Raw genomic sequence first — 25,987 nt, 5'->3', positions numbered from 1 at the left:
AAACATTAGGAAAAAAATATATACTAATGAATTCTATTCAAAATTGCAATAAAATGAAGAGACAAGAATAAATCTAAAAAAAATATGTAAAATATTCAAAAAGAGTTCAACTGTCCATCAATTAATTAACAACTTCAATGCTACTCCAAATCAAAAACCCCAAAGGATTTTTGTGGAGACAAAGGGAAACTTAATAAGCAGATTCATAAAATGCAAAACCACAGGGCCAAAATATTTAATACAATTAAAAAAAATTTTAACGTTTATTTATTATTGAGAGACAGACACAGAGAGTAAGCAGGGGAGGGGCAGAGAGAGGGGGAGACCCAGAATCCAAAGCAGGCCCCAGGCTCCAAGCTGTCAGCACAGAGCCCGACGCGGCTCTCGAACTGACAAACTGTGAGATCCTGACCTGAGCTGAAGTCGGTTGCCCAACCAATTGAGCCACCCAGGCGCCACTATTTAAAGAAGCATAAAAAATGGGGCCTTGCCCTACTGAGTAGTTATAAGCGACATATATGTAAACTATAGTTTATAAGAGTATATAGAGTAAGCATTTTAAATAGTGCATTCACACAAAGCTACAGTATTCAGAAAAGTATGGTAGTAATGCAGGGGAAGAGAAATAGATTGTGGAATAGAATAGAGAGAAAGAAGTATATCTGTCCATATTTAGTTTCTGTTCTTCTTGTATTGATACAAGGGAAAAAAAAGTAGAGCTAAATATCCCCATTAGATTATAAACTCACATGTGCAACATTTATGTCTCTCCCAATGTCCCAATGTCCAGAACGGTGCTCTGCCCAGAGGAGGCACTGAATTTCACTGGCTGAAGGAAACTAATGGCATTCCCAGCTGTCTTATTATTCCTCGGAAGCAAGGCTACCAGGCTTCAAAAGTCCACAAAAAGGCTTACCCAGGCATGGTGAACAATGTTGTCAGGATCATTCATAGTAAAGGGAACTCAAGTCCACCACAAATCCCTTAATGTAGTCATTTATGTTGATTTCCCAAATTCTTCTTTGAGTGATGTTGCTTTTTGCTAGCATTCTGTGTCTGATTTATTTATTGAATGCATCATGCAATATATATTTGTTGAATAAATACATAAAAGAATGAAATAAATATGCATACTGTTTTTAAAGACTGAAAAACAAGTACCTGTATACTGTTTCATACTTATATCTAAACACAGAAACAAATAATTTAGCATATTAAAAATATAAAGTAAAAATAAAACCTCAAACCTTTCAACTACTTCTATGTCAAAGCAGAATCGTTTGTCAATTGAATCTGTCTTCCGTCGGATACAAGATTTCAATTTAAACATTTCTGGTGAACCAGTAACAAGGCCATTCTGAAACAAGAAGAGGAACACATTATTGACGTGATGACAAGGGCAACTGAAAAATATTAAATATGCCATCTAAGGTTGCTTCCATTAAAATGTTAATTTTTAAAAAAAGTTAACTTAAAGGTTATATATAAAGGTCATAATCACATCCTGTCCTCTGAATACAGGCTTTTTGCCTAATGTTAACTGCTCAATTATAATACAAACTGTTTTTTAATAAATTAATCACATATACTCATATTACTTAAATAATTTTGTGGCATGCCTGTCTAGTGGTCTTAAATACTTAAACTTATGTTAAATAGCTCTACAATGTACATTGTTTAGGACTTCAGATTTACAGAAGGTGTTATATCACAGTTACCTTAATGTCACAATTAGATATACAGAATGCTTGTCAGGATACAACACTGTTGCTCTGAATCAAATGCCCAAGGTTGCTAAGAGATTAGTATTGTTTATCTGTGTGTGTGTGTGGGAGGGGGCACACACGTGAGCAAGTATGTGTGCACGTGTGTGTGTGTGTGTGTGTGTATTAAAGTCTTATAGTATTAAATGATAATTGGTTCAAAGTCTCAGGAGAGCTACCAAAATAATACATTTCTAGTATTTGCTTGCTATAAATGTATGGCTTTCATACACAACACATGACTGCTCTGCCGATAACCAACTGCTATTCTACTAGTGAAACCACAACTGTTTGGATAAGATCCAACACAAGCTGAAGCTGTAAGAATTCTCTTCTATATACCTGAGACACCAGTCACCTTAAGGGGAATGTTTACCTAATGTCTGGTTAATTCTACTATCTTTGGTTACAAAGATCATAGATTTATTTATTAGCAGAAGTTTGGCTTGGTCTACTTGTTAACAGCTCACTGACTATCACATAAATGGGCTTTCAGGCAACATCTTTTCTTATGAAACCTTTAAAGTACAAACTAGCATGATTACAGCACTTAACTGCTCATGATGGCAGGAATTGAAGGTTACTTTTGCTCTGGTATGTTCTCCTTTATATTCTGTCTCTCCATTTGAATTATTAGACTCTATTGAATGCCCAAGCACAATAAGTTTCAGCTGATGTATTTGAGTATATACCTAAGTTAGATCAACATTTACCTCTGCTATGATCTATACCACAAATTAGCCAGGTGAGTCACTTACCTCGATTTTCTAATCTTTCAAAATAAGGCTAGACTAAATAATCTTTAGGATAACTCTCAGCTCTAGGATTCTTAGATGATATGGCTTTAAATTATCTAATTCCTAAGTCCAGTCACTTGCCATATTCATACCATAACTCAAAAAGATTGTAACCTCTACACAATAAAGGTGCTGCACTCTGTAGCAGTAGCACTTCCTTATATAAAGTACACTTTGTTCTATATTGTTCACTAGCCATGCGAGACATTCAGTGACCAATTTACTTTTGGGGTAAATGGGCATCAATTGATTCTTCTGAGAAAGTTTGCTGGCCAGCATTTCAGTAAACAGCACACAGTTTAGAAGAGGAAGCAGCATGCAGGGGCAAAAGGCAGCCTCCCACAGAGGCCACCTGGAGGAAAGATGCAGAGTCCTTGAGCCTGGTCCAGCCACCAACAGTCTCTACTGGGCTGCCAGCTACAAACAACTCTGCTGCCAGGGATATGGGAGGACACCTCTGTGGTCTCCTGAAGGATCCCTGCATTGAACTCCACTCTTATAAACATTCCATGAGGAGATAAAGGAAAATCCTGGCCACTCTTTCAAGTCATCAAGATCACTGAACTTTGAGAAGACTTTTTTTGACTTTTTGATTTTTAAAAATTGTTTACATGTTTATTAGAAAAGCAAGCAAATGCGATTTTTTTTTTGCTTTGTTTCCATCACTTAACTAATAAACTCAGTTTTTTAAAAAAAGAAAACTCACCATTTTCCCACTGGATTTCATTTCTGAAACACTCATTGTAAATGTTTTACTTCCCTTATCATATGTACAATAATGTTTAATCCATGTAAAACCAAGCGGCCCTGATGTAAGGAAACAAACATTACAGATTGTTAATAAATGATTTGTGTCTAAGTTTGTACAGTTTTTGAGGCTATGATACACAACTGAGTATCTCCATAGGCCATGAAAGTTTAGAATATTTACTGTGAGAAAGGCCAGTGTTGGGGAAGAGTGGTATGGGGTAAAGTGTCTTGGAATCAAACGTGGCTTTACTTGCAGCACTGATACTCCTTTGTAGCTCAAGAGTTACATTACCTCTGAATTTCAGTTATCTCAGTAAAAGTGACATATCTTACATTCCAAAGAGGTAGGAACAATGAGAAAGAGCCTGAGTTACTATAACTGATATCCTTACTTATATCCTTGTCCTTTACTCTCAAAACTGCCAGAAACTCCACTAAAACTTTAGCCAGGTCATTTCATCCACTTTGCTTATAACCCTCCAGTGGTTTCCCACTTCACTCCAGGTAAAAACCAAACAGCTGGGGTGCCCAGGTGGCTCAGCAGGTTAAGCATTCAACTTCAGCTCAGTCATGATCTCACAGTTTGTGAGTTCAAGCTTTGCGTCAGGCTCTGTGTTGACAGCTGAGAGCCTGGAGCCTGCTTGGGATTCTCTGTCTCCCTCTCTCTCTGCCCCTTCCCCGCTCATGCTCTGTCTCTCTCTGTCTTTCTCTCAAAAATAAACATTAAAAGTATGAATAGTTCAAAAAGGACTTAAAAAACAAAAGACGAAGAACCTATTACTATACACAGTGGCCCTACATGTTCTGGCCCCTCATTACTGATCTGTCCTCGCATCTTAGTACCTTCTGCCTTATATACTCTGCTCTAGGTACACTGCCCCTCTCCCTTGCTGATTATTGAACAGAGAGAATGCATTTCTACCCCACGGCATTTGTACACCCTGTTCTTCTTCCAGCCTGAACTACTTTTCCTTCAGTTATCTGCATGGTTTGCATTGTTACTTTCTTCGCATCTTTTCCTAAATGACACCTTTATAATACAGCCTTTCCTGCAGAGATATCTAACATCTCAACACTCTTACCTTGATATTTCTTATATCTCTCTAGCTTTATTTTCTTCTTGGCAGTTATCACTATCTAAAACATGATAAGTTTTATGAATTTATTCTATTTATTGTTTGTTTCTGCCACTAGACTATAAAGCTCTATACAGCAGGAACATGTGTTGTTCTGCTCACTAGTTAGTATATTCTTTTCTTTTTTTTTTTTTTGAGAGAGAGAGAGAGAGAGACAGAGACAGAGACAGAGACAGAGAGTGCACATGTGAGTGGGGGAGAGGGGCAAGGAGAGAGAGAGAGAGAGAGAGAGAGAGAGACAGAGAGAGAGAGAATCCCAAGCAGACTCCACACTCAGCACCAAGCCTGATGCGGGGCTGGATCCCACAACCCTGAAATAAAGAATCAGAAAGAAAGAGAGAGAGAGAGGGAGAGAAAATCCCAAGCAGACTCCACACTCAGCACCAAGCCTGATGCGGGGCTCGATCCCACAACACCAAAATAAAGAATCAGATGCTCAACCAACTGAGCCACCCAGGCGCCCCTTACTAGTATATTCTTAATCCTTAGAACAGGCCCAGACATTAGCTGTCTCTCAATAAATACTTGACAAATGAATGAAGGAATTAATCATTCATCTTTCTAAGACCTCATTGAACTTGGAGTTATTTCCTCTTACCACTAATCCGAAAAAAGTGAACTCAACTCCTTAAAGTAAAAATAACTTTTAATTTTCATTTAAAAGAAAGCTATATATGTATAGTGCTCATTTTTACCCCTATAAATACTGTGCAACTCTTTCCCATAGCATACCACATTATTCTCCTATATTCTCCTTAAGGAATTAGATGCTGCTGCTTCACCAGGAATAGGGATGCACGGTGATTTAATTTTTCCATGACTAAGGTAGAAGACCTTCAGTTTTCCCACAGAGAAGCCAATTATCCTGTATTCAAAAGCCAGAGTGGGCTAATTGGGTTGAAAATGGAGTCCGTTTTCTCTACAACTTCTCCATCTAGGCTCCCATCCTGCTTAACACCTGGATCTTTCTAGCAACAATTATGTACAATATTATTGCTGGCTTAGTTTCATAACCATATATTTAAAAGTGAGAAATTGTAATGTAAAAATGTACCACTTGATAAAAGTGTTTCATGAGCCATTTGAATTGTTTTTCTATAATAACAGTGCCCTTGGTGTCACATTTAGCTTTAAAATACTTAAACAACTCCAGAGTTAAAATTATAGGGTATAGCTATATACTTTTTTAATCATAAAGGATTATTGTAATAAACTTCAATTCTGTTTTAGGGCCATTTCACGCTACAATACTTAAGCATACTTGTTGATAATTCTGTTACATGCAGTATAAAATACTTAAAGGCTTAGAGCTGATTAGTGGAAGTGGCTGGATGAAAATACTTATAGTGACTTTATTACTTAAGAAGCAATTTATGAAGCAATATTAGCAATAATTTTTAAATACAACTACTGTAATGCTCTGATGACATTTTATACCTAAATTGTTTTTTCCTGCCTCCATCTGAAGTATAGAACCTTGTGTATTTAATCTTCAAGTTTGTTGTACACACATGCTACTTCCTTTAAAGTTGCTTGGCACTAGGCCAGAGCAGAGCAGATGTTCTTAGACAAGAAATTCTGAAGTCCTTTAAAAAAGTGTGGGAAAATAAAAATTTATTTTATCTCTACTGTTGCAAAATAAAACAAGCTTAATTATCTTACCCACTAATCATCTGAGGTTGCTCAGATGATGTTTGTGGAATGAGAGGAAATAATATTCACTAAATACCTACCAAGCGCCAACATTTTATCTAGAAACTTCTAAAGTCAGACATTATATAAGACTGATGCACACTACCTACTGCACTGAAGAGGCAGGTTAAGTCAGACATTATAAAGAGGATTTTACATATAAAAAATATAGCTTATGAGCTGGAGATGGCGCTACTTTCTCCATCAATAGGTCATGTGATTGAATTGTTATTTTTAGCAGAATAATACTTCTCAATAGTTGTTTTAAGAATCTAATGAGATAAATCTAAATTGCACAAAATAGTAAATGTTCATGGTAAATATTATCCACCAATACTGATAATAGAGACATTTTATATATATTATCTCTATTCTTGCAACATCATTATTGGATGGGTATGAGTATTTTTCTTTTATAAATTAGAATACTGAGCTCAGAAAATTGTTTGTTCAAGTATCATCTAGTTAACAGGTGGCAAGCATGGAATTTCAACATAGTTCTGACTTTGGAACCCATGCTCTTCCTGTTTAAAATGAAATCCATTAGAATGCAATTTAATGTATGCCCAGAAGTGGGTAACATAAAAACCACAGATCTAGATAAAGTGAGGTTCTGTGTTCAAACTGCAATGATTTCCTACTACTACCCCATCACATCCATCTCCATTTATCACTCAATTTACAGCTTTCATATTTATGATCACTGGTTTCTAATTGCATGAGTGTGTCTTATGCCTTCCACTACAGAATAAAGACCCTGAAGCCAAATTTTTTATCTCATCTTCTATTCCCCACAGAACTTATTCATTCAGTATACAGCAACAGTACAATCAATATGTGAACTGGTTTGATTTTCTTATAAATGTTTTCAAATATACAAAGTGGAAAGGGGCTATGGATATTTGTCCCCTGTATAAAAATAATTCCATGGGTGCCTGGGTGGTCAGTAGGTTAACTGTCTGACTCTTGACTTTGGCTCAGGTTATAATCTCATAGTTTGTGAATTAGAGCCCTGCGTCCAGCTCTGGGCTGACAGTTCGTAGCCTGTTTGGGATTGTCTCCCTCTCTCTCTGCCCCTCCCCCACTCGTGAGCATGCATGTGCACTCTCTCTTAAAATAAATTAAACAAAAATAATCCAAAGGGATATAAATCCATTCATTTTTCTTTTAAAATCCCCAGGCAATGGGAAGTGAGGAGATGGTGAATACGAAAAGAAAGAAGGGAGGGATTATATTGGGGCATGAGAGCACTTTTGAAGTTGATGAATATGTTCATTGTTGTCAGTGGTCATAGTTTCACAGGTGCATATATATATATATATATATATATATATATATATATGGCAAAACTTATCAAATTATACATTTTAAATATCTGCAATTCATTGTATGCCAACTGTACCTCACTAAAGCTGTAAAAACAATGCAGGTGGATATGGAGAACACCGAGAGGAAATTTTCTTAGGAGCAGGAAGGCAACATGAAAGGAGAGCATGCTAAAGAAAGAAAGTGAGAGAGTCCAAATGTGCAAGTCTCAAAGGCCACACACCACTAAGGGGCCATCACAGGATGAGCACAACAAGCTAGCATTGTAGAGGGGTGTGCTGGAAATGCCACAGAGGATGGATTATAGACAGGCAAACCTAGCGGCAGAAAGAGAACAATTATGAGGCCACTGTAAGACTGTGGAGATGAGAAGGTGTGGGTTCAAAGGTTACCAAGGAGATAAAATGGAAAGAGTGGGCCCCAAGTTACAGGGAGACAATGCAGTTAAGGAGTTAAGTATTTATTTCCAGTTTCCAGCCTAAGAAGGTGGGTGATATCATTTAAAGAGATAGCATATTTCAGGGGAAACATCAATATCAAAAAGGGCTTTATAATCATCTAGGACTGACCCAGAGGGGAAGTCATGTATCTTAAAACACAAGATACCAACATCAGATGGGTGCACAAAATACTAAATTTTGTCCACCGATGCAGTCTCCAAGTTACTCAAGGGCCTATGCTTATAGTCAGACTGAAATGTCCAACAAATGGAGAACAAGTAAACTACACCCTTGCCCAAGAGATGGACTAGCAAGTAGCAAATAAACATTATGTATTTGAAAATTAATGTACAAAATAATTTAGCTAGGTAATCCATCTTTCTTTTCTTAGAACAAAATATTGTGTACCCATAAGGATTTTAGCAACTGTGCAACACTGGGGAACAAAAACAAAAAAGAAAAAAGTCAAGCCATAAAACATTATTGAATTGTAATGAATAAAAAAAAATCTTTAAGCAAGAGGATGGCACCTCCTCTACTACACACGTTTGAACAAGCCTCTCTATCAATACATTTTTCTGCTCAGCAAAATATTTTATTGATGCAAAATGTAAGCCCAATGTACCCTCACACTGAGGTTTTCAAATCTGAAGAAGTTATTCAAAACAAGTATTCAAAAATTTCTTTAGTGTCCTGAGTTAAATCCATATACCTTGTATGTGACAAATGAATTAGTTTTTTTTCATGAAATTATGGTGAAAGCAATGTATTATGGTCTAATTACAGAATAGCTAGGCAGGTCATTAGATTTATTTTGACATTCAAAGACAGCACACTGGTCAAAGTCGATCGTGATGAAAGAGAAAATCCTCAAATCCAGATCTCCTGAGCCAGCAGCCCTCTATCATCTAACCCGTACAGTAACAGATATTTGCTGAGTTTGTTTGTTAGAACTAATCATTATTTGCTTGTACACTGCTATCCAACAAATGAGCATCACCTGAGTGAGAATGTCAAACATAAAGTGTGCTGGCATTTTAGTAATCATATTGCATTATGTCAAAAACTTTCACAGCCAACCCAGAATCTCCAGCTTTCCCATCTCAAACCTTTTAACTGTAACATCTTACTAACTAACCAAAACAACTTCATTAATCTATCATCTACTGATATGGAGACTTCAGAGTAGTGCTACTCTATGTAGTTTTTGAGTCTCAATATATGACAATAGTACAGAAAATAAAAATAAGCGTTTCAAAACTTGTACAGTGATTTGGCATTACTGCAAAATTCAAGCACATGACTTTGTGTTTTATGGACAGATCCATAATGGATTGGAAATAAAGACAACTGTTCCTTTACCACAAACAGTAGGAGATTGGTGCATTAGGGTATATCTGGTTTGAAACAGATAATTTGGTCCAACTTGTTCCATTCAATGCAAGCACCATGCAGAAAGAGCCCTAGTTATACAAGTTTGGATGGGTTTTTATTAATTTTTGTGAGAAAAACTTTCTTAGTGTGAGGCAATTATAATAATGTCCTGCTGTGTCTGATGCTTATTTCCTAACCTCAGGAAGTAAAGAGTGCCAATTTGACATTACATGATTGCCAATTTTACTCCTAAAAACTGATGGAGCACAATTAAATGAAATAATGCTGTGGGAAAAGAAAAGTATTATAGTCACCAGGATGATTCATACTGATAAAGGCTTTGAATTTCAATTTTTCATCAAACTTTAAATTGAGATTAGCTATCACAATGAAACTCTAAAACTGAACTCATGTTACTGTACCATCAGTAAAGGTTGTAAGTTCCAAGTTCAATAATATGCCAACTTGGAGATCCTGATGGCGAAATGTGGAAAAACTTCCTCACTTTGATGGTGGTAGTGGGAGAGCAGACTAAATATGATAAAGCTGTAAGGAACTGTAGTCTCCCTATTTGAAGGAAAAAACACTAACCAAGTTAAATCTCACAGAAACAGAATGTTAATTATAAGAGACATTAAGTTACATCTTTGTGACTCACGTTTCTCCTGGACATAAAGATAGCCTTCCATTGTCCACTGGCTGGGTGGTCTGTAATCTTGGTTGGCAGATTTCATTCTTTGCATCAACCGCTCTACTTCTTGTCGAGTACTTTCAAAATTATTCCTTGTCTTTAAGTAAATAGAAACAACAATTTCATTCATTGTTTCCTACCAGTTTTGAGGAACTTCCAGCCTAAAGTTTCAAAACTACAAATGGTGCAAAGGATAACTCTGATTCTCTCAGCACTATACACCACATCGTTGATCGTACATGCTGAGTCCTATGGTCTGATTTTGAATTGCGTTAGTGAAACTTTCCTGAATAAGCTCTGCATGTTTTTCGTTTTTTTTAATGTGTGTGTGTGGGGGGGGCATGTACTTTATTCCTATTTCCTACTCTAACAATATTCCTTAGGGTTCAAATCATAACATTTAAAAATATAATATTTATGAAATAGAGTTTTATATTCATTAATACCTAAGGTAAAAAAGCAGACTTATCTTGAAATAGTAATCATGAGGTCAGTGTATAAATTAACTCATAAAAACGAATGGGTTTCCATCGTGTGTATGTATACACACACACACACACACATATATCACAACTTTATCTATTCATCCATCAATGGACATTTGGGCTCTTTCCATACTTGGCTAATGTTGATAGTGCTGCTATAAACATTGGGGTGCATGTGTCCCTTCGAAACAGCATACCTGTATCCCTTGGATAAATACCTAGTAGTGCAATTGCCGGGTCTTGGATGTAAATTAAAAAGATAAATTAAATAAATTAAAAACAAAAAACAACAACAAAAAATGAATGGGTTTCCTAGTTGTAACATCTTCTATTACAAAAAATAGTTTACTCACATTATAGCAAGTTTACTTAAGGTAAGACATAGAAAGCTTAAAGCTTTTCTCTCTCTTTTGTATTCAGGCCACATTATTTCAATAATACGTTTGGAAGCAAGCAATATGTTTGGAAATATAAAAATTATCACCACCCAACTCTAAAATTTGTTATGGCCCATGATAAAATAATTGAATGCCAAAGTAAGTTAGGAAAATTTTCTTGTCACTTTTACTACTTTTTAAACTTTTTTTTTCAAATTCTTTTAAACATAAGGATCAGAAAAATTTCCAATTCTTTACATTCCTCTCTTGTTCTTGAATCGCAGGAATCTTAATAAAAATATTTTGGCCTTTATCATTTTCCCTTTTAGTATTTACGAAGAAGTCCAAATGCATTCCATATTGAAAAACAATGAAATGGCTTGCATGTGAAACTGATTCTGCTAGAAAATCTAGATTAAAAAAAAAAGCTAAAACCCAAAATATAAATTAAATAAATCCAATTACCTATTTCTCATGGGACATTCCAACTCCATAGTTCCATTTATTGAACATCTCCACAATGGCAAGAATCAGATAAGCAGTGAAAGACAAGCTTTTTATAGAAAAAGAAGTGAAAACTTTCCAAACTATTTTGGCTATAGAGTACTAGATTATCAAGGTTTCAGAAATAAGTTCATTCATACAAAATTCTCAACAATTAGAACTTTCTTGTCAGGTTCAATAATCCAATAATGGATTGGATACGTTTTTGTATTTTTTTTTAATGTAAGTGATGTTAATCATCTGCAAATCTGAATTTATATAACTATGAAACTGGACATTAAAAGGATTAGACAACTTACAAAATAAACTCTAACAAAAATATGATGTTTATAATAATTCTCAATTAAGCTTTAAAGCAATTATTATGAGTCCTTAAAAACCATATTCAAATTAATTATTATTATTCAAATTCAAATAAAAATATCATATTTGTTATATACAATTTGAGAGAGAAAAAGGACATTCCTTCAGTGCTTAAGTACAACCTCTTAATTTCACAAATATAGAAATGTTACCCTTTCAGAAAGTAAGACTTGCCAGAGGTCACTCAGTAAATCAATGAGAACACTGAATAAAGGCAAAAGTTTCCAACCTTCCAAGTATCTATTATGTATATCTCAGTAATATTTATTTCTATGAAACTTGCCAGCATAACTTTTTCTAACATATGATTAGCTCTTTCCTGGTATACTTTTAACCAGGAGCTAGAAAAAAAAATATTTCAATAAATTTATTAAATGGCTTTTCTAAATTAGGTAAATTTTTGACCTACTCCAAGGTTTGGCTGTATTATAATTAGTTTCCTTGTCATCATCTGATTCACTAAGGAGAGGCAGTAAAAATAGGTATAGTCTTACGTTCTGCAAGTTGAACTGAAGCTGTTGCTTATATGGTGCAAATTCTTGGGCGAGTTCGTATCCCTCGTGGTAAAAAGTAAATAAACCCTGCAAGAATGACAAAAGCTGCAAACAAAGAGAAATGAAAGAAACTATGAAAATATGTTTTAAAAAAAGATGACCACCAAACATAATAAATTGGGAAATTATATTTCACTCTAATTCCTCAACCTAATAAATTTTCAACTCCCTTTGTTTGGCAAGCAGACACTAGAGTTATGAATGTGAAACAAACCACAAAAACTAATTTTTACTTCATTTTTGGTAAACAGTGACTGGGACAGTTGTTCTATTAACTATTCTACTATTCAAATGCATTGAAGAAATATCCAGGACAGACAATTAGGATAAAAGCCAAAGTGACATAATTCCCACCTTAGAAGAGCTTCTAACCCAAACACAGAGATAAACATGTGCAGATGTGAGGAAGACAAACCAGCGAATTAGAGATAAGGAGTACCCAAGGGAAGGAATAAGAATTTGGCCAGATAAAATTAAGAAAAATTTCTCAAGGTGGCAGTACTGATGTGGGTATTAAATAGACAACATTTCAGCAAGTAGTAAGAAGAACTGAAATCAGAGGGAAGAGTTGAGCAACAACCTGGAACTGGATACAGATCTTTCATTAAAGAATTAGAATAAAATCCTCTTTAGGAAACCACAATGTCTATTATCCTAACCTTCCAATCCCAAACTCATATGTACTTATTTATTAGGGTCTAATTCATAAAGCAAGAGTGGTTCTCCATTACAGGACATGGTTGTTTACAGAGAGTAATTACAACTGAAACATTATTAACTTTCTTCATTTAATTCACTGGGATTTTTTATTACAAACTTCTCCACCAATTTGATCTCTTCCCACAATAAAGTTAGAAAATGCTTTTGAGAAATAATGCTTTTTAAAAATTTTTTAATGTTTATTTAATTTTGAGAGAGAGACAGAGTGTGAGTGGGGGAGGGGCAGAGAGAGAGGGAGACACAGAATCCGAAGCAGGCTCCTGGCTCTGAGTTGTCAGCACAGAGCCCGATGAGGGGCTCGAACCCATGAACTGTGATATTATGCCCTGAACTGAAGTCAGACACTTAACCAACTGAGCCACCCAAGCGCCCCATGTTTTTTTTTTTTTTAATTCAAACAGCATATTATGTCGGTAAGCTACTATTTTGAACTAAAGAAGAAATACAGTTTGAAATTTTGATATGTGAATAAACACCCCACCATTTCCTATGTCTGGGGATTCGGCATAAGCACCAAGTGGTATATGTGTTATAATTTCCAAGAATAACTACTGGTTCTATCTGAAAACAAGGACTTAATGCTTTCTTCCTATAGCAAGTCAACTTCTTACTAAGTCATGCTCATGTCAGAAAGCAAGTACTTTCAAATTGGTTTTAAGTTGTTATATTTTAAAGACTTCCTTTCTCTTGTTTAACAATTCCTGATGCCAAAATGTATTGTTTTCCAATTTTAGAATTATTTTACACTGTCAATTATATATCAACAGATAATTACTATCAAAACTAAATACTCAATAGATTATCCTTTGCTAAAATGATGTAGATATGCTGAAATATCCAATATATAGTGTGCACATACTGTGGCCTAATTAAAAAGAACTATATCTTAAAATAGGGTTAAGAATATCTTTAATTTTTTGAGATTTGGATATACAGATTTGTAAGTTTTCAGAAACAAATAAGAAGTATACTTCTTTTGAAGTATATACTTTTGAAGTATATAGAAAACTAGTCTTTTAAATTTTAAATATATGAATAATAGTTTATGAAGTAGTTTGAAGGAGTATTATTTCATGTTTTAATGTCTACAATTGGTCTCCAATTAAACTATCTTATTAGCTACACGCCATACAAGGAAGATGCTATTCTAATATTATCCTAAGTATACAGAATTTAATTAAACTTATAAAGACGATAAGAATACCTATAGTAAGTATTCCTATAAAACATCAAATTCCCCAAGATCTGTCTAAATAAATAAACCTATTGGCATCTTCTAGCAGAATTCAGAGATTTGCCCAGTAGCAGACAATACAGGCTAAGCATCCCCTAGGGAAACAACAATTTGGAGGGAGGTACAAAAAAATTATCTACAAAGACCCACCCACCTTTTCCTTTTGTTCCACATCTACTTTGCAAGCATTTTTTGTGAAAGTTTAAAGACCACATGTATGAAATAACTGCCACTAGATGGCGGTAGAGTCAAACTTTTTAAGGTTTGAATAACTACTAGTTTATTTTATTCTCAACAGGTTCCATGAGGCTAAATTAAGGTAACTTAATAGGACAGCCTAAAAAGCTTAAGAATTCCATTTCCTATATGCTGTTTTCTGTGTTCAATTGGACTGAGTGGAGCAGTGTGGGAAAGATTACTGTCTCAGCTTACCTTAAAGTAAAACTGAACTTTAAAATAATAATAACAACTAAAAACTACTGAAGAGATAGGTTTTCATATTAAACCATTTTTATCACCAGAAAAGCTTTACATAGCACTTTATTATTCCCAAGGATTTTAGAATCAAATAACTATTTGCGACTCCAATAACCTGACCAAATATAAATGTTGACACTACATTTGCAGATAATCATTTAGCAAAAATCACTGCAAGACAGCAAAGGAAAAACGTTCATAATTCCCCATCCCATCAATCACCAGGTTTCAAGTCTTAAGGACCCACAGTTATCATCGATACTGTGAATGGAAAAGAAAAGTAAGAAAAGGGGCTGGGGCTAGCATGGGAGTGAGGAGAAGAGCCCTGAAGCAACTGATGCAGTAATTCCTGGACTGTTGCTCAAAATAAGAAGAACTGAGATGTAAAGACTCTTATAATGTGATCCATTCCTTATCTCCTAAGAAGTTGATCACTGAAAATCCTAGGGAATCCACTAACGAAACTACTAGAACTGATAAACAAGTTCAGCAACACTGCAGGATACAAGATCAATATATAAAAATCAACTTTATTTCTATATACTTGGAATGAATAATCTGAAAATGAAATTAAAGAATCCCATTCATGATAGTTTCAAAAGAATAAAATACCAAAGAATAATTTTTAAGTATAAATTTATAACTTGAAAAGTATAAAACACTGTTTAAGGAATTAAAGACAGTTTAAATAAAAGGCAAATACTTCATGTTCATTAATCAGAAGATTTAATACTGTTAACATGGCAATACTCCCCAAATGATGTGTAGATTTAATGCAATCCCTATGAGAAGCCTAGCTGACTTCTTTATAATAAGAAGTGACAAGCTGATGCTACAATTCATATGGAATTGCAAGGAACCCAGACCATCAAAACAATCTTGAAAAAGAAGAACAAAGTATTTAGACTCACACTTCTCAATTTCAAAACTTAATGCGAAGCAATGGTAATCAATATAGTGTGATACTGGCACAAGTATAGACATTAAATCAATGAAAAAGAATTGAGAATTTAGAAATAAGCCCACATATCAAGGTCAACTTATTTTCAACAAGGACAACAAGACCATTCAAGGGATAAAGAATAGTCTTTTCAGCAAATGTTTCTTGAACCACTGGATAACCATATGCAAAAGAATGAAGTTGGAACCTTACTTCACACCATTGACAAAAATTAACTTGAGATGACTTAATTGTATGGTATGTGAATTACATCCCAATTAAGGCTACTTTAAAAAAATAAAATTTACTTCAGAATACTGAATTTACACAGAATACTATAATGCAGTGAAAGATATCCAAATCTAATATAAAACCTCTACATTTGGTGACTGGAAACTCTATGATTGGCAACATAGGGCAAAGGCATCAATTTTCATCCAAGTATCCAGCCTGTGAATTATTAAACTTGTACTTTCTGCTATTCCTTATTCAGAGGAAACAGAGATAAATATCTTAGATGACAGTCTCAAAATAACCATTAAGTGCTTTAAGTTTAATACTTAGATATTCAGAGTAATTTATTGAATGGAAATGAAACAGTATAAAAATATAATCAAATAAACAACAGGTGCTGGTGAGGATTCAAAGAAAGGGGAACCCTTTTACACTGCTGGTGAGAATGTTAAACTGGTGCAGCCACTCTGGAAAATAGTATGGAGGTCTCTCAAAAAGTTAAAAATGGAGCTACCCTATAATCCTATTCACTATCTAACTGCTTTTGCAGTAAATTCTATTCACTATCTAACTGTTTTTGCAAATTGGAAATTTTCAGTAGCAGTAGCCAGAACTAAATCCAAGGACCAATACAGATTTTAAGATAGGTTGGCTTTATTGTTTCATTTTTATAGAATAACTGTATTTAGGTTTTTAGCAAATTTAACCCTCAGGCCTACAAAGTTTTGAAAAAATAAATGACATCGTCTTATTTGTTCACTATAATTTACCCGAAGTTAAATTTTATATATTAAAGCTAATGTATATTGAAAACGCAAAAAGGTTTTACTTTCAAGACTGCAGGTCTATATATTATCTGACTTTAATTTAGTATGTAATATTTAGTAATTTAATTAATTTAATTATTCAAACTTTAGACAACCCAAGAAGTATTTTCTAGTATACTTCATGATATAAGAAGCATATTAAGCAGATTAAGTGAAATTTTCTTTAGCAAGAGATTTAAAATTAAAGTTAGGAGACTCAGGACAGAATATCAAAAACAGTATTTTTAGTTTACACATAATGGTTTATTTCTTGTCATTTTAAAAAATATTTGCTTATATTAGAAAGAGAGAGAGTGTGTGTGCCTAGTGGGGCAGGAGCAGAGAGAGAGGGAGACAAAGAATCTCAAGCAGGCTCCATACTATCAGCACAGAGCCAGACACAGGGCTCAAACTCACAAACTGTGGGATAATGACCTGAGCCTAAATCAAATGTCAGATGCCTAACCGACTGAGCCACCGAGGTGGCCCAATAATGGTTTATTTTCATTTTTCAAATTTTAAATGTAATACAAAAAGACTAAAATGAAGTCTAAAAAGAATAATAAAAACATACTCTTACAGCATTTAGATGTGTATTTTTAAAAAAGCATATTAAAATTTAAAAAATGTGCTTTTGAAAAAGTTCTATCTGGCCTTGAAGTCACACTAAAAAACTCGTTAATATTATTTTTGTATCTAATGCTAATAGTCAATGTGAAGGCTCCATACCAGCTGAAAACTTACTGATGCTAATGATGCACCAGGCACTTGCTCTGTATGTTACCTGCATTGGTTGCACCTTACCAAAATCCTGGAAACTACAATTTTTTATTTCCAATTTACAGATAAAAACCTAAGGTACACAGAGTGAAAAATTTATACAGATTTATACAGCTGTTAAGACTGGAGCCAAATTCCATCTTATATATAATGGCCTCTCAGCCATTATACTTGTCTGTCAATTAATGAAAAGGGTGGGTCAACTGCAGCCAAGGGGAGGGGGCAACTTTTTAAAAAAGATGATTAAAAAAGGATGGAAGAATGAATAAATGCACAGTTATGTACATTGATTCAAGCACCTTTACCAAAGTAAAGATCAATCTCCTATTTTCAAAGAATTAAAATACTTGCTTTACAATACAATGTTTTGTAGTCATATATTTTATTTGGTCAGAGCAAGTGTTAAGGAAGGACTAATTTTTGTAATCAGGTAACTTACAACACAGTAAGTTGATACTATACAGGACGTCAGCTTTGGGTTCTGGATTCCTGTGTCTCCCTCTCTTTAAGTTTGTGACCTCAGGCAACTAACAGTCTTTCTGTGACTTAATTTCCTCATCTGGAAAAATAACAACTACCTAATAATAAACCTATCTTGTGGGTCATGTGAAATAACACAGAGAAAACACATTACACATAGTAGTTGCCCACAAAACTTTAGTTCCAGCTAAGTTTGCAAAAGAATGTAATCAAAACATACACAAACTGCAGCTGAATGAACCATAAGGGAGTTAAGTCATAAAAAGATTCTTTGGGCTTCTGAGCCACAAACTTTCCTGTACCACAATGTATTTCAAATACACCAGGGCTCAACTCTCTGAGGTAAGCTGTTCATGATCAGCATACTTCAGAAGCTTTTCCCTCTAATCTCTCAAAATTCTCATAAGCTCCAAGCAACTCTGAGAAGGAGGATCTTAAGAACAAGATTCAGGAGATGATGTTTTTCTCTCTCTGATCTTTTCCTCCCATACTAGACCTGAACTCACATATCATGCTGCCAAATCTGAAAGGACTTTTTTTAGCATTGTTTCACAGAAACATAATGTGAATAAATGCAAACCAATGTGAAAATTTAAGTTTCCTAGTAGCCACATAAACAAAACAAAACAAAACAAATAACAAAAAACAAAAACACAAACTTGGGACACCTGGGTGGCTCAGTCGGTTAAGCATCCGACTTTGGCTCAGGTCATGATCTCACGGTTTGTGAGTTTGAGCCCCGTGTCGGGCTCTGTGCTATCAGTTCAGAGCCTGGAGCTTGCTTCAGATTCTGTGTCTCCCTCTTTCTCTGTCCCTTCCCCACTTACACTCTGTCTCTCTCTGTCTCTCAAAAAATGAATAAATGGTAAAAAATTTAAGAAAAAACACAAACTTTCAAACCAAGTGAAATTTAATATGTTGTTTAACACAATTTATCCAATATATCATGTCAATATTTAAGCAATATAAAAGCTATTTTAATGAGATAGTTTATATACTTTTTTGTATCAAACCTTTGTAATCTAGTAGGTGTTTCCTATTTACAGCCCACCTTATTCTAGACTTTCATTTTGAATGTCTGATAGCCATATGTGGCTATTTGCTACCACACTAAATAGTGTTAACTACGCTACTACAATCACCTTCTATGTAAGATATATAAATGGGGGGGACCATTAAAATTATATATCAATGAAAACTAAGTTTAAAAAGCTTATTTTCTGTATACTGTTAAAATAATTATATAGTTTAATAAAAAAACATAAATGCCCCCTGTTTTTCTATGTATTTGAACCAGCTTTTCCTTGAAATAATGACACTGTAGGAATATTTATTTCTAACACAGTGGTGTCCCACTTAGCTGAGGTTTTGCTTTCTGTAGTTTAGTTACCCATAGTCAACTACAGTGGAAAAGCAGATAATCTCCCTTTTGACATTATTGTTATGTCTGTAGTAGCTTAACACTTGCACAGTGAAGGAAACAATCAACAAAACTAAAAGACAACTTACGGAATAGGAGAAGATATTTGCAAATGACATGTCAGATACAGGGCTGGTATCCAAAATCTATAAAGAACTTAATCAAACTCAACACCCAAAAAATAAATAATCCAGTTAAGAAATGGGCAGAAGACTTGAATAGATCTTTCTCCAAAGAAGACATACAAATGGTTAAAAGATACATGAAAAACTTCTCAATATCACTCATCATCAGGGAAATATAAATCAAAACTGCAATGAGCTATCACCTCAAACCTGTAAGAATGGCTAAAATTAACAACACAAGAAATAACAGGTGTTGGTGAGGATTCAGAGAAAGGGGAGCCCTCTTACACTGTTGGTGGGTCTGCAAACGGTGCAACAACTCTGGAAAACAGCATGGAGGTTCCTCAAAAAGTTAAAAATAGAACCACCCTACAATCCAGCACTTGCACTACTAAGTATTTATCCAAAGGATATAAAAGTACTGACTCGAAGGGGCACATTCACCCCAATGATTTATAGCATCACTATCAACAATAGCCAAACTATGGACAGAGCCCAAATGTCCATCGACTGATAAATGGATAAAGAAGATGTGGGGTGTGTGTGTGTGTGTGTGTGTGTGTGTGTATATACACACACACACACACACATGTGTACATGTGTGTATGTATATGTGTATATATATACATACACGCACACACATGTGGTAGTATACATATGCATATATCTGTATATACATATCCATATACAAACATATATATGTGTATATACACACACACACACACATATATATAATGCAATATTATTCAGCCATCAAAAAGAATGAAATCTTGCCATTTACAACAACATGGATGGAACTAGAATGTACTATGCTAGGTAAAATCAGTCAGAGAAAAACAAATACCATATGATTTCAGTCATATGCAGAATTTAAGAAAGAAAATAGATGAACATAGGGGAAGGGAAGGAAAAACAAAATAAGATAAAAGAGAGGAAGGCAAACCATAATAGTCTCTTAACTATAGAGAACAAATTGAGGGTTGCTGGAGGGGAGGTGGATAAAGAGATGGGCTAAATGAGAAGGGAATAGGAATTTTAAATATTTGTCATCTTCCCAAACTGGTGGTTGTTAGGCTGCCTAGATCTCAATGAGCCACAGATAAGCCTTAGAAGGTCCCTTAAGTCATATAAAATTTAATAAGATACCCAAAACATCTACTAAATAAGAGGTTACTAACTCATTCTAAGGGATTTAAGGACTTAGCTGTTTGTTTGAAAAAACAGAACTTGTAGTTAAGACTGTTATCCCAAATAAAAGGTAAAAATTAAATTCCTGAGCCTGTGTTGTGGTCTTCAGTTCCTTAAATTTGTCTGGCTGAAGGTTTAGTCTTACAAGCTTGCCAAGTGCCCAGTTTATAGGAAAGAGTGAGGTAGTTTCAGCTGAAGAGAGAAAAATGAAACACAAGTGGCTGGGAGCCAGGCAGGGTCTAAGAACTTTTCCCAGGCTCTGCTCTGCCTCTGTTTCCCATCATCCTTAGGGAATCATTAATGGTTTCCCCACAAGAAATGAATTTCATCAAATATATTTTAAAATGTGTATTATTTTTCCTTTTCCTCACTATCTCCCCTTAAACAGGAACAGGTATTTTATTACTTAACTATAAACACATTTTTAAAAAACTGACATAGGAAGAAAAATATGGATTAAATAATCATTTAGATTACCTATGTATTTAACTATTGCTCCTCTCAAGGGAATTGACATTATATATTAACTGAAGATCATCTTGACTTCTAGAACTTACCTTTACTTACCACATATGATGCTTTATGAAGACACCTACTCAGGCAATATTATAACATATTATGGTACAACTTGGGGGAAAAATGCTAAGAAAATGAAGTAAACTTATAAAGACCAGCTACCTATTTTTTCCTGTAATGCAATTTATATTAAGGAATCCATTACTTTTTACATTACCTCATAGGAAAGTCAGGCAGATCCCAGACTTTCAAGGAAGTGGAATGAAACAAAGGTGAAATATAACCTTATGTTTTTTCCTTTCACCTAAAGGTTTAGTAAATGGGTCGCTTTAGTGGTGAGCTATATTTACTTAGGTATATATAATATAAGTCCTTTTAATCTTTTAATTTTTCTATTAATAAAATATTTTAAGAGTAGTCTTAGGTTTATTTAAAAATTGAGTAGAGAAAATAAAGAGATCTCATATATTCCTTCAACCTCCACCCACACACCCTAATTATTATCATCTTATATTAGTATGCTACTTTTGTTACAATGATAACCAAATATTGATACGTTATTACTAACATCCATATTTTACATTAGGGTTTACCTTGTTCATTGTATATTCTGTAGGTTTCGACAAATGTATAATGACATGTATCCACTATTACAGTATCATATAGAATAGTTCCATTGCCCTAATAGTGCCCTGAACTCCACCTATTTTCCCTCCTCTATTCCTCCCTTCCCTTTTGTTCTTTTTAAAAAAAAAATCACAATTTTCAACAGAAAAACATTGCCATTTCTTTTCATATGGTATGTTAGAACTACTGTTTTGTAGGGAAACTGAAACTTACCGGTTCAACAAATTCAAACTTCTTTTTTTCTTGAACCTCTTGAATTTTAAAGACATATTCTAGTGATGCTTCATAAAAATTTTGATGCTCTCGGTCAATCAGTGTATCTGCCTAAGGAGTAAAAAAAGGCAAGTCATGACACAAAGTAATTATTGATGGCTCTATGTAGAAAAAGCCTCAAATCCTATTCTACTCCAATATCTCTATTAAAAGTGCTACAAAAAGTTTTAATATAGCAATTCTATTATTATGTTTTGGGCATACAGGAACTAGGAAAACATAGTCCTTGCCCACCAAGTTTACAGGACATGGAGTATGAAGGGGCAGCAGGGAGTAAGTGTACCACATTCAGTACAAAAAATATGAAAAAGGCATCTAAATGTATATGAAAATCTATGGGATCATAGGAAAAGAAACTAGACTCAGGAAGAAAATGGTGGTATGAGTTGGATCTTAAGATGAACAACTGGCAGTCAAAGATGAAAAAGTAAAGAGGCATGAAAGAGACTGACAGAGTTTGGCTGCAGAGTAAAAAGTGGAGGACAGGACGGTTAGTTAAGTAAGGTTGGCATCATACTTTAAAAAATCTTGGATGCTGTGTAACAAATTTTGGATTTTAACTGAGGGAGAATCATTTGAGAATATTCAGCAGAGTCATATCATTAGGTAAACTCTTAGAAAGGGAATACACGTAGCAGAGGCAAAAAAAAAATTCAATGGTTCTAAAATAGTGAACGATGCTCCATCAATAATATGCACATTTATTATTTATAACTGCAATAAGGTTCTACTGATAAAGCGTGAGAAAGTGTTGTTGAGATCATTTTTTTTGATGTTGCCCTCCTCTATGCCCACTATCATCTTCTGATGTCCTCTTTAAAACTGACGTTGGTTTACTAGTATAAGCATGATTTTACTTTTCCAGTTTTGCACTCCTACCTGCCAGCTGAGATTACTAAAAGCAGATGAAAAGAATGGGCTCTCTGGAGTACTAAGTATCCACCAACAATAATTTGGGAGCAGAAAATTACTTTTTGGATTCATTTAACGATGCTAATTTCACATAAGGAAGCTTTAAAAGAGAGAAAATCAGGTTTGCTGGCTTGGGCATCATAGCATCTTAAAATTTCATTTGAAACACTTTTAATAATAATTATATTTATTTGCTATAAATCTATTTATATAAATAAAAAATAGCCCGATATTATTAGCAACTCATTTTAGGTATTTTTAAAGTTGAGAATTCCAAGTTCCCGAACTAATATATAAAAAGAACATATAAATCAGGTAGGAAATTTGGACCAGAAACTTCTCAGCTCCCAGAAGACTGTTTAGGTATCAGCATTTCATACAAATCATTATATTTTCTTATGACTGTTTCAAGCAACATGGTATTTACAGACTCAATGGTAAGGAGGTATATAAGTGGTGGTATGCTAATCAATGTTTAACAACTGGCTCTCTGGTGGGCATACCTGATATGTAGTATTTGCTGGTTTCAATGGTGTAAATATTCCCCAAATAGCCAATTCCAAACCACAAACCCAGCATCACTGAATGTGAAAGTTGGAGAGAGATGGGAAAATCAGCTCTCCAAAGGAACGCTCCAGTACAGCACTGGATGTAAAGGATGTGAGAATAATTTCAGTCTCAGAGATAACATTCCATTCCACAAGTTACCTCTGAAGCTTTCATTTACTTTAAAAAATAATGACATTGCTTATATTGGCTAGCACATAAGAACAAACTATAGAGACTACGAAACACCTCTAGAGCTTAAGATGGCTATTTGTGGTCAACAAAGCTGTGAAGATGGCACAGTACTCCTGAATGTTCTCCACTGAAAGGCCTGTTTACAAGGCTAGTCCTTGCTGGTATCTGGGAAAATGGATTTCAGGAGGGTACCTACCACCCTAAATGGTAAGAGTAGCTCACTGTTCCTAAATTGTGCCAACAATATGATTTATTTTGAACACCTGCTTTCCTTCTGGGAGTCTGGAATTTAAGGATATGACACACAGAGAGTACCTATGTGAGAAGCCCCCAATTAAAACCATGGACACTCAGTCTATGAGTTTCTTTCCAACAGACAACATTTTACACGTGTTGTCACAACTTATGGCTGGGGGAATTAAACATGCTCTGTCTCCACTGAAAGAGGACTCTTGTAAGTTTGTGCCTGCTTTCCCCCAGACTTCATTCTATGCATCTTCTGCTGATTTTTCATTATATCATCTTAGCAAATCACCAAACCTAGGGGTGGTCTTGGGGACCCCTGACCTAAGAGAATTGTCATTTACTCAGAAACTTATTTGCCATACACAATCCCATGTCATGAAAAGATGGGGGATGGGGGTGCAAGGAAGGATAAAAGAGAATAATGGCTCTTACCATTTGCCGGTAATAGATGTTTTCCATCATCTCCAATCTAGACAACTATATTCAATATACAAAACCTGCTTTGAAAGGTCATCCAGATGGTACAGAGCTAAAGGAATACTGTACTTTATTACCTTTCCAGTACAAGATTTAGAAAGGCATTCTTTTACTTAAGGTGACTCCTTTTTGTACTTATGCTAATAGTGTGTGGTTCAGTAGAAGGCACTTTTGCTCATATATCCACCAGCAACTTTTGCTTGATATTTTGTACTGGATAAGAAGGATAACCATACACTTTATTGTCCCAACTTTTATTTTATTTACTTATTTATTTTTATTTTTTTTAATCTTTATTTTTTTTGAGAGAGACAGAGAGAGAGAGAGAAAGTAGGGAGGGATATAGAGAGAAGGAGACACAGAATCCGAAGCAGGCTCCAGGCTCTGAGCTGTCAGCACAGAGCCTGATGCGGGGCTTGAACTCACAAGCTGTGAGATCATGACCTGAGCTGAAGTCAGATGCCCAACCGACTGAGCCACCTAGGTGCCCCTTGTCCCAACTTTTAAAACTAATAGGGAGCATTAGTAATATTCATGCCAGAACAATATGTATAAACTATTGTTTACTAGACAAAGGGGACAGTAAAGTCATTCTGTTAAAAAAAAAAGTTAATTTCTTAAGAAAACCATAGAGTTTTGCAGATACTTAAATTCTTCCCCAGATACAATAAGCTACTTATGTTAACTTAAGGCAAGAAAAAACTTGATATGACATTTGTCAAATCACCCACAAAGAAGAAAGAATTTAAGCTGGACTCTGAAGAATGGAGGGGTTTACAGTAGGCAGAGATAAAAGGAGAACAGTTTAAGACAGGAAATATAGTCAAGAAAAGTTATGTTTCAGTAGACTGCAAGGTTTAGAATAATCAAATATGAGAGTTAAGGAGTAAGATAGCATGAGTGACAACTTCATCATATACACAGGGTAAAAGCTTGAGGAAGATGTTGATTTGTCAAAGTAGCATTTCAAGAAGATTAAAGTGGGGACAGTAGAATATATTGATTGAATGGCAAAGCTGGGTATATGTGATAATAAAAGACTTCTAGGGGTAAAGGTGTTTATATATCCCAGTAAGAAAAAAAGAAGTTGAAAGATGTGGGTGTGAGAAGCAAGGAGGAGAAAAAGCCAAAGATAATTTTGATAAGAGATAATACCAGCACTAATAGAATTAAAGAAATGAAAAGTAGGAGGAAATCTGAGAAAACCGTGAGGTGAAATTTCACACATTCACTAAATGATAGTCTGAACCAGGAACCACCAGGCAATGCAGGTGGAGAGATATGATGAAATCATGACCCATGAGACATTCATTAAGATGTTACAGAGAGTATGGAAGAAGAGATTTCAGGGACACACACTCTATAACAATAGAGGCATAATGGTAGATCTAAGGAAGTCCTTTCATTTAGGAGGTGGAGATAAGAGGAACCTGTTGAAAGACTATTTAGTGATACATGGAAAACCAAAAGTTTTTCTATGAGAAACTTTTTCTCCTATATTTTTTCCTAATTATGAAAGTAATATATATTCATTATTTG

The 25,987-nt window shown here is 34.7% G+C and overlaps 1 protein-coding gene across 2 annotated transcripts in view; it reads right to left on the bottom strand.

Moving 5' to 3' along the window:
- Window positions 1-25,987, bottom strand: part of ARHGAP42 (Rho GTPase activating protein 42) — a 312,973-nt gene that overhangs the window by 61,003 nt on the left and 225,983 nt on the right. For both annotated transcript variants that reach the window (XM_027040080.2, XM_053203842.1), the window contains exons 6-10: window positions 22,013-22,123; window positions 12,193-12,297; window positions 9,937-10,066; window positions 3,267-3,367; window positions 1,248-1,357 (exon numbers count right to left, since the gene is read on the bottom strand). In XM_027040080.2, coding sequence (XP_026895881.1) covers window positions 1,248-1,357; window positions 3,267-3,367; window positions 9,937-10,066; window positions 12,193-12,297; window positions 22,013-22,123 — 557 coding nt within the window. The remainder of the gene's footprint in view (window positions 1-1,247; window positions 1,358-3,266; window positions 3,368-9,936; window positions 10,067-12,192; window positions 12,298-22,012; window positions 22,124-25,987) is intronic.

Source organism: Acinonyx jubatus, chromosome D1 (assembly GCF_027475565.1).
Source record: "Acinonyx jubatus isolate Ajub_Pintada_27869175 chromosome D1, VMU_Ajub_asm_v1.0, whole genome shotgun sequence".
Taxonomy (NCBI): domain Eukaryota; kingdom Metazoa; phylum Chordata; class Mammalia; order Carnivora; family Felidae; genus Acinonyx; species Acinonyx jubatus.
The sequence above is the reverse complement of the archived record's forward strand: the minus strand, read 5'-3'. Positions and strand labels throughout refer to the sequence as shown.